Source organism: Mirounga leonina, unplaced genomic scaffold (genome assembly GCF_011800145.1).
Source record: "Mirounga leonina isolate KUSES-001 unplaced genomic scaffold, KU_Mleo_1.0 Mir_126, whole genome shotgun sequence".
Classification (NCBI taxonomy): Eukaryota; Metazoa; Chordata; class Mammalia; order Carnivora; family Phocidae; genus Mirounga; species Mirounga leonina.
Window position 1 is genome coordinate 28,307,223 of NW_023270314.1, and position 13,204 is coordinate 28,320,426.

The 13,204-nt window shown below is 59.0% G+C and overlaps 1 protein-coding gene across 1 annotated transcript in view; it reads left to right on the top strand.

Annotated features, from left to right (window-relative positions):
• Positions 1 to 13,204, top strand: part of KMT2D (lysine methyltransferase 2D) — a 48,136-nt gene that overhangs the window by 8,053 nt on the left and 26,879 nt on the right. The window contains exons 10-34 of the mRNA XM_035002738.1: positions 206 to 351; positions 478 to 1,989; positions 2,083 to 3,188; positions 3,654 to 3,767; positions 4,120 to 4,230; positions 4,844 to 4,948; positions 5,945 to 6,126; positions 6,311 to 6,475; positions 6,568 to 6,677; positions 6,774 to 6,821; positions 7,474 to 7,695; positions 7,927 to 8,046; positions 8,135 to 8,239; positions 8,457 to 8,587; positions 8,670 to 8,817; positions 9,015 to 9,080; positions 9,259 to 9,369; positions 9,572 to 9,709; positions 9,814 to 9,898; positions 10,089 to 10,330; positions 10,431 to 10,504; positions 10,713 to 10,763; positions 10,888 to 12,699; positions 12,806 to 12,988; positions 13,066 to 13,202. Of these exons, the coding sequence (XP_034858629.1) occupies positions 206 to 351; positions 478 to 1,989; positions 2,083 to 3,188; positions 3,654 to 3,767; positions 4,120 to 4,230; positions 4,844 to 4,948; positions 5,945 to 6,126; positions 6,311 to 6,475; positions 6,568 to 6,677; positions 6,774 to 6,821; positions 7,474 to 7,695; positions 7,927 to 8,046; positions 8,135 to 8,239; positions 8,457 to 8,587; positions 8,670 to 8,817; positions 9,015 to 9,080; positions 9,259 to 9,369; positions 9,572 to 9,709; positions 9,814 to 9,898; positions 10,089 to 10,330; positions 10,431 to 10,504; positions 10,713 to 10,763; positions 10,888 to 12,699; positions 12,806 to 12,988; positions 13,066 to 13,202 (7,224 nt within the window). The remainder of the gene's footprint in view (positions 1 to 205; positions 352 to 477; positions 1,990 to 2,082; positions 3,189 to 3,653; positions 3,768 to 4,119; positions 4,231 to 4,843; positions 4,949 to 5,944; positions 6,127 to 6,310; positions 6,476 to 6,567; positions 6,678 to 6,773; positions 6,822 to 7,473; positions 7,696 to 7,926; positions 8,047 to 8,134; positions 8,240 to 8,456; positions 8,588 to 8,669; positions 8,818 to 9,014; positions 9,081 to 9,258; positions 9,370 to 9,571; positions 9,710 to 9,813; positions 9,899 to 10,088; positions 10,331 to 10,430; positions 10,505 to 10,712; positions 10,764 to 10,887; positions 12,700 to 12,805; positions 12,989 to 13,065; positions 13,203 to 13,204) is intronic.

The following is a 13,204-nucleotide window of genomic DNA, read 5'->3' on the forward strand; positions in this document are numbered from 1 at the left end:
TAAGTAGTGTGGACTGGAAGAGATAGGGCCGGGGGGTTTGGAAGTACTGAGACCCGCAGGGGACATGTGAAAGCAAGTTGACTTTGAGAGGAGAGCCCCAAGGTGGGCAGTATGATCCGTAGTATTCCTGCGCTGCCCCAGTGTGCTCTCTAGGAGTTGATAGAGGACGAGAGCCACGGTGCCTGCTCCCCTGTACCCTCTGCAGGTTCTCACCCCCAGAGCCTGGCGATACCCCCACTGATGAGCCCGAAGCTCTGTACGTTGCATGCCAAGGGCAGCCAAAGGGTGGGCACGTGACCTCTATGCAACCCAAGGAACCGGGGCCCCTGCAATGTGAAGCCAAACCACTAGGTGAGTGGGGTTTGAGGGTCCCTGAAAATAATTCCTGTCTGTTCTGTGTCAAGGGACAGTGTCTGCTTCGCCTACTCTGTGAAGTAGAGCTGGGCTAGGTGGGAGCATAGTGTCTTATGTCTGCAGGGAGAGCAGGGGCCCAACTTGAGCCCCGGTTGGAGGTCCCCCTAAATGAGGAGATGCCACTGCTGCCTCCACCTGAGGAGTCGCCCCTGTCCCCACCACCTGAGGAATCGCCCACATCCCCACCACCTGAGGCATCGCGCCTGTCCCCGCCACCGGAGGAATCACCCCTCTCTCCACCGCCTGAGGAGTCTCCTCTGTCTCCTCCACCTGAGTCATCACCTTTTTCTCCACTGGAGGAGTCACCATTCTCTCCACCACAGGAGTCACCCCCATCTCCCCCACTTGAGACACCCCTCTCTCCACCGCCTGAAGCGTCACCCCTATCCCCACCGTTTGAAGAGTCTCCCCTTTCCCCCCCACCTGAGGAGTTGCCCACTTCCCCACCACCTGAAGCATCTCGCCTGTCTCCACCACCTGAGGAGTCACCCATGTCTCCTCCACCCGAAGAGTCACCTATGTCTCCACCACCTGAGGCATCCCGTCTGTTCCCACCATTTGAAGAATCGCCCCTGTCCCCTCCACCAGAGGAGTCTCCCCTCTCCCCACCACCTGAGGCATCACGTCTGTCCCCACCACCTGAGGACTCGCCCATGTCCCCACCACCTGAAGACTCACCTATGTCCCCCCCGCCCGAGGTATCACGCCTGTCCCCCCTGCCTGAGGTGTCACGCCTGTCCCCACCGCCTGAGGAATCTCCCCTGTCCCCACCGCCCGAGGAATCTCCCACGTCCCCACCACCTGAGGCTTCACGCCTTTTCCCACCACCTGAGGACTCACCCACTTCCCCGCCACCTGAAGACTCACCTGCTTCTCCACCACCGGAGGACTTACTCGTGACCCTACCGCTAGAGGAGTCATCCCTGTTGCCACTGCCTGAGGAGCCACGTCTCAGCCCCCGGCCTGAGGAGCTGTGCCTGTCCCCTCGGCCTGAAGAGCCGCGCCTGTCCCCTCGGCCTGAGGAGCCGCGCCTGTCCCCTCGGCCTGAGGAGCCGCATCTGTCCCCTCCACTTGAGGAACCATGCCTGTCCCCCGCACCTGAGGAGCTGCGTCTATCCCCTTGGCTTGAGGAACCGCATCTGTCCCCCCGGCCTGAGAAGCCATGCCTGTCCCCTGCCCCTGAGGAGCTGCACCTGTCCCCTGGACCTGAGGAGCCCTGTCTGTCCCCCCGGCCTGAGGAGCCGCGCCTGTCCCCCCGGCCAGAGGAGCCGTGCCTGTCCCCCCGGCCTGAGGAGCCGCGCCTGTCCCCCCGGCCTGAGGAGCCACGCCTGTCCCCTCGACCTGAGGAACCGCGCCTGTCCCCTCGACCTGAAGAGCCCCCTGAGGAGCCAGGCCTATGCCCTGCACCTGAGGAATTGCCCTTGTTCCTCCCACCTGGGGAGCCACCTCTATCTCCCTTGCTTGGAGAGCCGGCCCTGTCTGAGCCTGGGGGACCACCTCTGTCCCCTCTACCTGAGGAGTTGCCGTTGTCGCCATCCGGGGAGCCATCCTTGTCACCTCAGCTGATGCCACCAGGTAAGGGGATGTTAATACCCTCTTATCTGGGACAGTCTTAATCCTTTATGGCACATCTAATCTAAGAGCCTCCCTTTTTCTCTCTCTCTCCAGATCCTCTTCCTCCTCCGCTCTCACCCATTATCACGGCTGTGGCCCCGCCGGCTCTGTCTCCTTTGGGGGAGTTAGAGTACCCCTTTGGTGCCAAAGGGGACAGTGACCCTGAGTCGCCGTTGGCTGCCCCCATCCTTGAGACGCCCATCAGCCCTCCACCAGAAGCTAACTGCACTGACCCTGAGCCTGTACCCCCTATGATCCTCCCGCCATCTCCAGGCTCCCCAATGGGACCAGCCTCTCCCATCCTGATGGAGCCCCTTCCCTCTCGGTGTTCTCCACTCCTCCAGCATTCCCTGCCTCCCCAAAACTCCCCTCCTTCCCAGTGCTCTCTTCCTGCTCTGCCACTGTCCATTCCCTCCCCGCTGAGTCCCATGGAGAAGGCAGTGGAGGTCTCAGATGAGGCTGAGCCGCATGAGATGGAGACTGAGAAAGTCCCAGAACCTGAGTGTCCAGCCTTGGAACCCAGCCCTACTAGTCCTCTCCCCTCCCCCATGGGGAACCTTTCCTGCCCTGCACCCAGCCCTGCCCCAGCTCTGGATGACTTCTCTGGTCTGGGGGAAGACACAGCCCCTCTGGATGGGACTGACACTCCTGGTTCACAGGCAGAGGCTGGACAGACCCCTGGCAGTTTGGCTGGTGAACTTAAGGGTTCCCCTGTGCTCCTGGACCCCGAGGAGCTGGCCCCTGTGACCCCTATGGAGGTCTATGGCCCAGAAGGCAAGCAGGCAGGGCAGGGTTCACCCTGTGAAGAGCAAGAGGGGCTACGTGTACCAGTGGCCCCTACCCCACCCGCTCTCATCAAATCCGACATCGTTAATGAGATCTCTAATCTGAGCCAGGGCGATGCCAGTGCCAGTTTTCCTGGCTCAGAGCCCCTGCTAGGCTCTCCCGACCCCGAGGGGGGCGGCTCCTTGTCCATGGAGCTGGGGGTATCTACAGACGTTAGTCCAGCCCGAGATGAGGGCTCCCTGCGGCTCTGTACTGACTCGCTGCCAGAGACTGACGACTCGCTACTGTGTGATGCTGGGACAGCTATTGGAGGCAAAGCCGAGGGGGACAAGGGGAGGCGGCGCAGCTCCCCAGCTCGTTCCCGCATCAAACAGGTGAGAGGCTATCCGGCCACTGGTTGTGGTCAGGGGTGTAGTCCTGTGTCCCTGATAGCTTCCCACCTGGCTTATTGAATCCTAGCCTCTCAGAGATCCTTCGGTTCATCCTCTTACTTCTCTAAGGGGAACGCTGATGCATAGAGGGGGAAGTGAATTGCCCGGGTTCGTGGTTACTCAGTAGGAGAGCGAGGACTAGAAAGTCAGGTCTCTCTAGCCAGCGTGTGCCACGTTGGCCACTCTTTCTCCTTGGGACAGGGGAATGGTTTGAGCGGGAGCTACCTACCTGTTGCTGTCTGAGAGCTTGGCTTTTGCCCTGCCCTGACTGGGACTCCTGGGCCTTATTCCCTCTCATGCTCTGTCCATTCGTTTCTTCTCTCCCCGCCCCCAAGCTCACGGGCCCGGCACGCTGCAGGATCACAAGCTCCCGACTTGCTGCTGTAACCATCCTCTTCCCTCACTCAGGGTCGCAGTAGTAGTTTCCCAGGAAGACGCCGGCCGCGTGGAGGAGCACACGGAGGACGTGGGAGAGGACGGGCCCGGCTAAAATCAACTACTTCTTCCATTGAGACTCTGGTAGTAAGGAGAGGCTTCCCATTTCCCAAACATGCTTCAGCTGGCCCCTTCAAGATTAAGCACCCTTTAAATCCTGCCAGTCCCCTGCACGCTCACCTACCTGCCTGCTAGCCTAGGGCCTGTCCAGCTATGTCTGTGCTCCTTCTGTCCACCTGGCCCCCAGGCTTCTCTGAAATCTCTGCTGTCGGGCTGAGGCCCAGTTTGGGAGCTGGGGTGTTCTTCTGCTTCTTAGTGCTGGCTCCTGGCCTTCATCCTAGCCAGGGGTTCACGCCTCCTTCCCCCAACACCAAAGAGGAAAGCAGCTTAGCGGGGGCAGATTTAGCTGCCTCACTTGCCACAACTCTCTGCCTGTAAGGTTGCTGATATCGATAGCTCCCCCAGCAAAGAGGAAGAAGACGACGATGACGACACCATGCAAAATACTGTGGTTCTCTTCTCCAACACAGACAAGTTTGTCCTCATGCAGGTACCATACTTGACCGGGGTAGTCCCGTCCTCAGCACCGAGACCCAGCAGACCCAACATTGGGTGTGCATATTTTGGTGGGAGGGTAAATGAGGAAAACCAAACCAAGGACTTATTTCTGGGGATATCCAGCTATGAGAAAAGAGTGAATCAGGATCATGTTGCTCATTTGTCCGTCCATCAGATTTCTCCTTAGCGTCTCCTCTGAGCTTGGCACTGAGCTAGGAGCAAGGGGTATAGCAGTGAAAAAAGCAAGGCCTATTGAAGGTTATGGCCTAGGGAAGTTAACGTATGTTCTCACCTGAATAATCTCAAAGCTGATAGACTTTTGTCAGATATGCTACTCTCTCGTCCTGACCAGTCTTTATCTTTCTTATCTTCCTTTTACCTCTCCTTCCTTTTACCCGTGTCAGGATGTACCAATTCAGATTCCCTGGTCATGGTCAGATGAGCAAGGCATGAACAGGCCCACGATGGCTAAGTGTCCTAATGATGGGGGGTGGGTTTTTGGTTCCCTGATTCCCTCCTTTCAGATTAGTGTTGTAGTTGGTCACTGAGACTGAGTGAGATGAGGAGACCAGGTTGGACATTTGGGTTTCTGTGTGTTTCTCTAGGACATGTGTGTGGTATGTGGCAGCTTTGGCCGGGGGGCAGAGGGCCACCTCCTTGCCTGTTCCCAGTGTTCTCAGTGCTATCACCCTTACTGTGTCAACAGCAAGGTGAGTTCAAGGCCCAAGAGTCCTGGGCTAGGGAATGGGGTCAGTTATTTCTTATCTTAGGCCCCAGTTCTGGTCACACCACGTTTTTTTGCTTTTTTGTTTTTTAAGATTTTATTTATTTGCTAGAGAGAGAGAGAGAGAAAGCACAAGCAGGGGAAGCAGCAGGCAGAGGGACAAGTGGGTTCCCCACGGAGTAGGGAGCCCGATGTGGGACTCGATCCCAGGGCCCTGGGATCATGACCCAAGCTGAAGGCAGACGCTTAACTGACTGAGCCACCCAGGCATCCCATGTTTGTTTTAATTTAAAAAATTTGAGCATAGTTGACACCTGGTCACACTACTTAAAGTGGCAGTTGGTCCTGGAAGTTCTTTATCAGCCACTAGTGGTCATCAAACTCACCTTGGGGCAAAGTACTCTGGAAATCGTGGTGGTCTTTATTATGTTTCTTGGTGGTAGACCATGATTTACTGGTATAATTTAATCTGTTGTATAAGCTGTGAGAGCTTTACTAATAGAAAACATGATATGGCTTGGAGATAAAGTATAAAATCAAAATTATAAGCACATGTCTGCAAGGTGAAAGCACTGTTTTTGACCCAATTATGATCATTGGTTTTGGGGCTTTCATTAATGTTGATTTAGAACTTGCTGACTGCAAACATTCATTAATTTTTAACAGTAGCGGGTTCTAAATGTTCAAGAAAAATTGGGGGAAATACAACCTAATTCTACCCATAGTCTTTCTGGGGACTGGGCTAGTGAAAGATTATAATGAGGCAGTGGCTGGGTGAGGCTGTTCTCTGATCGGTGGAGATCCCTGGGAGCCTAAGTTTAGAACCACTGCTTTTGGGGATGAGGGTGCTCTGCGTGGCCTTCCTGTGCTCAGATGGGCACCGAGGTCCTCCAGCCCTACCCATGGTAAGTCCCGCCCTCCCCTAAGAGATCTTCCCTCTCTCGTACTTCATACCCTGAGGCATTGCCATCTTCTATACCAGATCACCAAGGTGATGCTGCTAAAGGGCTGGCGTTGCGTGGAGTGCATCGTGTGTGAGGTGTGTGGCCAAGCCTCGGACCCCTCACGCCTGCTGCTGTGTGATGACTGTGACATTAGCTACCACACATACTGCCTGGACCCGCCACTGCTCACCGTGCCCAAGGGTGGCTGGAAGTGCAAGTGGTAAGGAGACCCAGGCTCCCGAGGGGCCTGGGCCAGACATGTTGGAGGGATGTGATGTGATGTTGCTAACATGACAGAGGCTGGGTTTAGAAGGCCGGGCCGGTCGCTTGCTTCTCAGTGTGAAGGTGTCTGGTTGCCTTGGGTAGGTTTAGGTGCTGAAGGTCTGTTTTCCTGCTCCCACCAGGTGTGTGTCTTGTATGCAGTGTGGGGCCGCCTCCCCTGGCTTCCACTGTGAATGGCAGAATAGTTACACACACTGCGGGCCCTGTGCCAGCCTGGTGACCTGCCCTATCTGTCATGCCCCATATGTGGAGGAAGACCTACTAATCCAGTGCCGCCACTGTGAACGGTGAGGGCGCCCCTCCATCCTTGTGTAGGCCTTTTCCCTGTTCTCATCCTTGCACTGTCTGGGTTTATCTCTTCCTGCCTCCCTTCTTCCAGGTGGATGCATGCTGGCTGCGAGAGCCTCTTCACGGAGGATGATGTGGAACAGGCGGCTGACGAGGGCTTTGACTGTGTCTCCTGCCAGCCGTACGTGGTAAAGCCTGCTGGTGAGTCCCAGGTGCTGGGGAGACAGGAGAGGGGCAGGGGTGCCTTGCTTTGGGACAGGGCCTCAAGTGGCCTCGCCTTGCTTGTCTCTTCCATAGCGCCTGTGGCCCCTCCAGAGTTGGTGCCTATGAAGGTGAAGGAGCCAGGTGAGTCACAGAAATCCCAAATGGCAAGGCCAGAGGAGACTTAGACACTGTCTAGTCCAGCTCCAACCCCCCAGCTTCATCTCCTCATTTTCAGAGGAGGAAACTAAGATCCTCGGAGGTTGAGTGGCCTGCCCAAGGTCATCCCAGTAGATTAGTGGTATATTTGGGACGAGAACCAAGGCCTCCATTTTCCCAGGCAGAGTTCATTCCACTAGGCAACATGGCCTTCGCACTGCCAGAATCTCACCTCCAGAGAGCACAGAACACAACTTTTTCTTCTCAGTGAAGGAGGCTGGGGCCACCTCCTCCTCCAGCATGATGTGGACACTGGTCCTGGCGTCTGGGGCACCGTATGCTGGCCATGGGCAGGCCCAGGCAGCTAGAGAATGTATTTGGTGAACTAGTGTTAGTCATGAGCAAAGTCAGGCTTCTGTAGTAGCCGTCTCTGTGAACCCCTCTGGGTCACTGATAGAGAACTCGGGCCTCAGCTGGCACCCGTCGGTGGCCTGTCCTCTCCAGCCCTCACACCCCAGTGTTCACTTTGGTCTGTCTTTTGCTGCTTTTGTCCCAGCTGGGGACTTAGGCTGGAACTGGAGTTCTGGTTTCTCTGGGGCCTCCATCCAGGGGTTACGCACTCTTCCCCTTTGTGCAGAGCCTCAGTACTTTCGCTTCGAGGGCGTGTGGCTTACCGAAACGGGCATGGCCGTGCTGCGTACCCTGACCATGTCACCCCTGCACAAGCGGCGTCAGCGGCGAACACGGCTTGGCCTCCCGGGCGAGGCAGGGCTGGAGGGTTCTGAGCCCTCAGATGCCCTTGGCCCTGATGACAAGAAGGATGGGGACCTGGACCCTGATGAGCTCCTCAAGGGTGAAGGTCAGGCTGGGGAATCTCGGGGAGTGCCCAAGGAACGGGAAGATGCCTGGGAGAGTGGGGTGTTGGGGGGGCAGCATTGCCGCTCCCGGTCCCCCCAAGCCACCGTTGGTCTTGCCAGATGGCTCTGTGGCGAGGCACCGGGCTCTCTGTCCTTGGATGGCAGGATGACAAGGTTAAAAGGGTCCGTGCCTCTGATCTTCCTCTCTCTCTCTCTCTCGTCCCCATCCACAGGTGGCGTGGAGCACATGGAATGCGAAATGAAACTGGAGGGCCCCGTCAGCCCTGATGTGGAGCCTGGCAGAGAGGAGACCGAGGAAAGCAAGAAACGCAAACGCAAACCCTATCGGCCTGGTGAGGCCCGGGGATGGGGAGGTGCGTGGTGAGAGGTAGCTCACCAGGTCCCCAGCAGCTTCTCAGTCTCCGCTCTGCCTCCTCACAGGCATCGGTGGTTTCATGGTGCGACAGCGGAAATCCCACACACGTGTGAAAAAGGGGCCTGCTGCACAGACGGAGGTGTTGAGTGGGGATGGGCAGCCCGACGAGGGTGAGACGGGTGAGGGCTCCAGTGGGGCCTGGGAGAAGGTGGGGATCACAGGAACTCTGGGGCACTGCCAGGGAGGCCCGGGAGGTGAGGGCTCACTCCTAGGGCCAAGAGGGTGGTGGGTCCAACTGGCACTGGGGAGAGTAGGCAGAAAGCATCCCTCAGCCGAGTTAGGAGCAGCATGCCTGGGAGGGGCTGACACCTCCCCTTCGGTTCCCAGTGATGCCTGCAGACCTGCCTGTTGAGGGCCCCGTGGACCAGAGCTTAGCTGATGGGGATGAGAAGAAGAAGCAGCAGCGGCGAGGGCGCAAGAAGAGCAAACTGGAAGACATGTTCCCTGCTTATCTGCAGGTGGGTCTTAGGCTCTGTGGGGTGAGGGGAGCGCCTGTCCTGCAGACCATGAAGAAGCTTGTTTCTCTTACTTCTCCTGCAGGAAGCCTTTTTTGGGAAGGAGCTGCTGGACCTGAGCCGGAAGGCCCTTTTTGCAGTTGGGGTGGGCCGGCCAAGTTTTGGACTAGGAACCCCCAAAGCCAAGGGGGATGGAGGCTCAGATAGGAAGGAGCTCCCCAGCTCACAGAAAGGTCAGTCATTTCGGGGTGAGGTGGTCTGAAGGGATCCAACTTCCCTGTGGTTAGGAGCTGGTGAGGGAATTTGGTAGGGAATGGGCTCGTCTCCCGGAATTGAGGGTGGGCCACGGCCCCAGCCTGTGGAGCTGGGGACCCATTCTGGGCACCAAGTGTCAGGCATCTCTGACTGGAGTGGGGACTATTGCTCACAGGAGATGATTGTCCAGATGGTGCAGATGAAGAATCCCGTGGCCCCGAGGGCAAGGCTGATACACCAGGTAAGAGCTGCTGGGAGGACTGTGTCCTATCTTGGATTGGCCTCTGTCAACATGTTTTACCCGCGAGCACCATCTGGGCTGGAGGCTGGAGACTGTGTCATGCCCCCTGTGGTTCAGGGTGGCCAGGCTGGTGCCTCTACACTGTCCTTGGCTGATGGGTTTCTCCTGGCAATTGCAGGACCTGAAGATGGTGGCGTCAAGGCATCCCCGGTGCCCAGTGACCCTGAGAAGCCAGGCACTCCGGGTGAAGGGATGCTTAGCTCTGACTTAGATAGGATTCCCACCGAAGGTGAGGCTGTGGCCCACACTCTTCGCGTGTGGGGGTCCTCTGTGGGAGAAGGACAAGGTCCTGCCTGTGGGACTGCCACCTGCACAGCTTCTTTGCTGGGGAGTCCTGGCCATTTTCCCTGACCGTGGCCATTTGTAGCCCTGTGGTGTCCCCTCAAATTCCCAGTCTTCCTCAGCGGCATCCTTCATCAATCCCCCCACAGAACTGCCCAAGATGGAATCCAAGGACCTGCAGCAGCTCTTCAAGGATGTTCTGGGTTCTGAACGAGAGCAGCACCTGGGTTGTGGGACCCCTGGCCCTGATGGCAGCCGGACACCACTGCAGAGGCCCCTTCTTCAAGGTGATGTGGATGGGAGTGGCGTGAAGACTGGGTGGCCAGGTTTGGCCAAGCTGGCCCCAGGATGGGCCTCTTGCTCCCTTTCTCTGATCCTGTGCCTCTTGTAGGTGGACTCCCTTTGGGCAATCTCCCTTCCAGCAGCCCAATGGACTCCTACCCGGGCCTCTGCCAGTCCCCGTTCCTGGATTCTAGGTTGGTATCTGTGCTTAACCCCTGTGGGCAGTCCCTGACTCCTGGGTGCCGCTGTAGCAACACTTTCCTCTGCTCCTTAGTTAGTGACCCTCCTTGTGGGGGCAGGGCGGGCCTGGGGGCTCTAGGCAGTTTGTCTGGGGGTGGGGCTTGGCATCCCTGCCCTCTGTGACTCTCTGCCCCTGCGCCCCAGGGAGCGCGGGGGCTTCTTTAGCCCGGAACCCGGTGAGCCAGACAGCCCCTGGACAGGCTCAGGGGGCACCACGCCCTCCACCCCCACCACCCCCACCACGGAGGGTGAGGGCGACGGGCTCTCCTATAACCAGCGGAGCCTTCAGCGCTGGGAGAAGGATGAGGAGTTGGGCCAGCTCTCCACCATCTCGCCTGTGCTCTATGCCAACATTAACTTTCCTAATCTCAAGCAAGATTACCCAGGTACCCATGGGATGGGGGCAAGGAAAACAACCTGGTGATGTGGTGGGCACAAGGGTCACCTTCTAAGTCTCCTCTAACGAAATACTTCTTCTGCCTCCAGACTGGTCTAGCCGTTGCAAACAAATCATGAAGCTCTGGAGAAAAGTTCCAGCTGCTGACAAAGCCCCCTACCTGGTGAGACAGAAGGGAGCCTGGGTCAGGGTGCGAACTGGGGCTCGGGGGTGTCTTTGGGAAATTCACCTCAGTTCTTTCCATTCCCCACTCCCAAAGCAACTGGGCCAGAAGGGATCCGCTTCTGGGTAGGGAGTGAGTGATGTGAGGGATGGGACTGGGCATGAAACTGAGCCGTAGTAGGCCTAAGGCTGTGTCTTGTATCCCTCAGCAAAAGGCCAAAGATAACCGCGCAGCTCACCGCATCAACAAGGTGCAAAAGGTGAGTGGGGGCCAGGCTGGGCCGTGCCATCCAAGTCCTATGGCTGGGGGCCTCTCGGAGGGTATGGGGGACATAGGGCCTGCCACAGCAGCCTGACTGCTCTGTGCCTGGTCTCCCCCTGTAGCAGGCTGAGAGCCAGATCAACAAGCAGACCAAGGTGGGCGACATGGCCCGTAAGACTGACCGACCGGCCCTACATCTCCGCATTCCCCCCCAGCCAGGGGCACTGGGCAGTCCACCTCCCGCTGCTGCCCCCACCATTTTCATTGGCAGCCCCACAACCCCCGCCGGCTTGTCTACCTCTGCGGATGGGTTCCTGAAGCCGCCGGCGGGCACAGTGCCCGGCCCCGACTCGCCCGGTGAGCTCTTCCTCAAGCTCCCACCCCAGGTGCCCGCCCAAGTGCCTTCGCAGGACCCCTTTGGACTGGCCCCCGCCTACGCTCTGGAGCCCCGCTTCCCCACGGCACCACCTACCTATCCTCCCTATCCTAGTCCGACTGGGGCCCCCGCGCAGCCCCTGACGCTGGGCGCCTCATCTCGTCCTGGGACTGGCCAGCCAGGGGAATTCCACACTACCCCACCTGGCACCCCCCGACACCAGCCCTCCACACCTGACCCCTTTCTCAAACCTCGCTGCCCCTCACTGGACAACCTGGCTGTGCCTGAGAGCCCAGGGATAGGGGGAGGCAAGGCTGCTGAGCCCCTGCTGTCGCCCCCGCCTTTTGGGGAGTCTCGGAAGGCCCTAGAGGTGAAGAAGGAAGAGCTTGGGGCATCCTCTCCTAGCTATGGGCCCCCAAACCTAGGCTTTGTTGACTCACCTTCCTCAGGCCCCCACCTGGGCAGCCTGGAGTTAAAGGCACCTGATGTCTTCAAAGCCCCCCTGACCCCTCGGGCATCTCAGGTAGAGCCCCAGAGCCCGGGCTTGGGCCTAAGGCCCCAGGAGCCACCCCCTGCCCAGGCTTTGGCCCCTTCTTCCCCCGGCCACTCGGACATCTTTCGCCCTGGCCCCTACCCTGACCCCTATGCCCAGCCCCCATTGACACCTCGGCCCCAGCCCCCACCCCCTGAGAGCTGCTGTGCCCTGCCCCCTCGCTCATTGCCCTCAGACCCTTTCTCCCGAGTGCCCGCCAGTCCCCAGTCCCAGTCCAGCTCCCAGTCCCCATTAACCCCCCGTCCTTTGTCTGCCGAGGCTTTTTGCCCATCCCCTGTTACCCCTCGCTTCCAGTCCCCTGATCCCTATTCCCGTCCACCCTCACGCCCTCAGTCCCGTGACCCGTTTGCCCCCTTGCATAAGCCACCCCGACCCCAGCCCCCTGAAGTTGCCTTCAAGGCTGGGCCTCTAGCCCACACTCCTCTGGGGGCTGGGGGCTTCCCAGCAGCCCTGCCCTCAGGGCCGGCAGGTGAGCTCCATGCTAAGGTCCCAAGTGGGCAGCCGCCCAATTTCGCCCGGTCTCCTGGGACGGGTGCTTTTGTGGGCACCCCCTCTCCCATGCGTTTCACTTTCCCTCAGGCGGTAGGGGAGCCTTCCCTAAAACCCCCCGTCCCTCAGCCTGGTGTTCCTCCACCCCATGGGATCAACAGCCATTTTGGGCCCGGCCCTACCTTGGGCAAGCCTCAAAGCACAAACTACGCAGTAGCCACAGGGAACTTCCACCCATCGGGCAGCCCCCTGGGATCCAGCAGTGGGTCCACAGGAGAGGGCTTTGGGCTGTCCCCGCTACGTCCCCCATCAGTCCTACCACCACCTGCACCCGATGGATCCCTCCCCTACCTGTCCCATGGAGCCTCACAGCGGGCAGGCATCACCTCTCCAGTCGATAAGCGAGAAGACCCAGGGGCTGGAATGGGTGGCTCTTTGGCGGCACCCGAACTTCCAGGTACCCAGGACCCAGGCATGTCCAGCCTCAGCCAAACAGAACTGGAGAAGCAGCGGCAGGTGGGTGGACATCCTGGAGCGAACCCCCCCATACCTCTGCTGTCCCTGTGCCAGCCCTGTGATTGGAGGAGAATGGACTTAGCCCACTTGTCTGTTCTCTGCGCAGCGCCAGCGACTCCGGGAGCTGCTGATTCGGCAGCAGATCCAGCGCAACACCCTGCGGCAGGAGAAGGAGACAGCTGCGGCAGCGGCAGGAGCAGTGGGGCCCGCGGGCAGCTGGGGTGCTGAGCCCAGCAGCCCTGCCTTTGAGCAGCTGAGTCGAGGCCAGGCCCCCTTCGCCGGGACCCAGGTAGGTAGAGTGGCAAGGAGTGGGGGGGTCCGAGGTACTGACGGTGGCCCGCCCTCATCTACCTCTGTCTCTCCTAGGACAAGAGTAACCTTGTGGCGCTGCCCCCAAGCAAGTTGGGTGGCCCCATTGTGGGGCCGGGGGCTTTCCCCGGCGACGACCGACTCTCCCGGCCACCTCCCCCAGCCACCCCTTCTTCTGTGGATGTGAACAACCGGT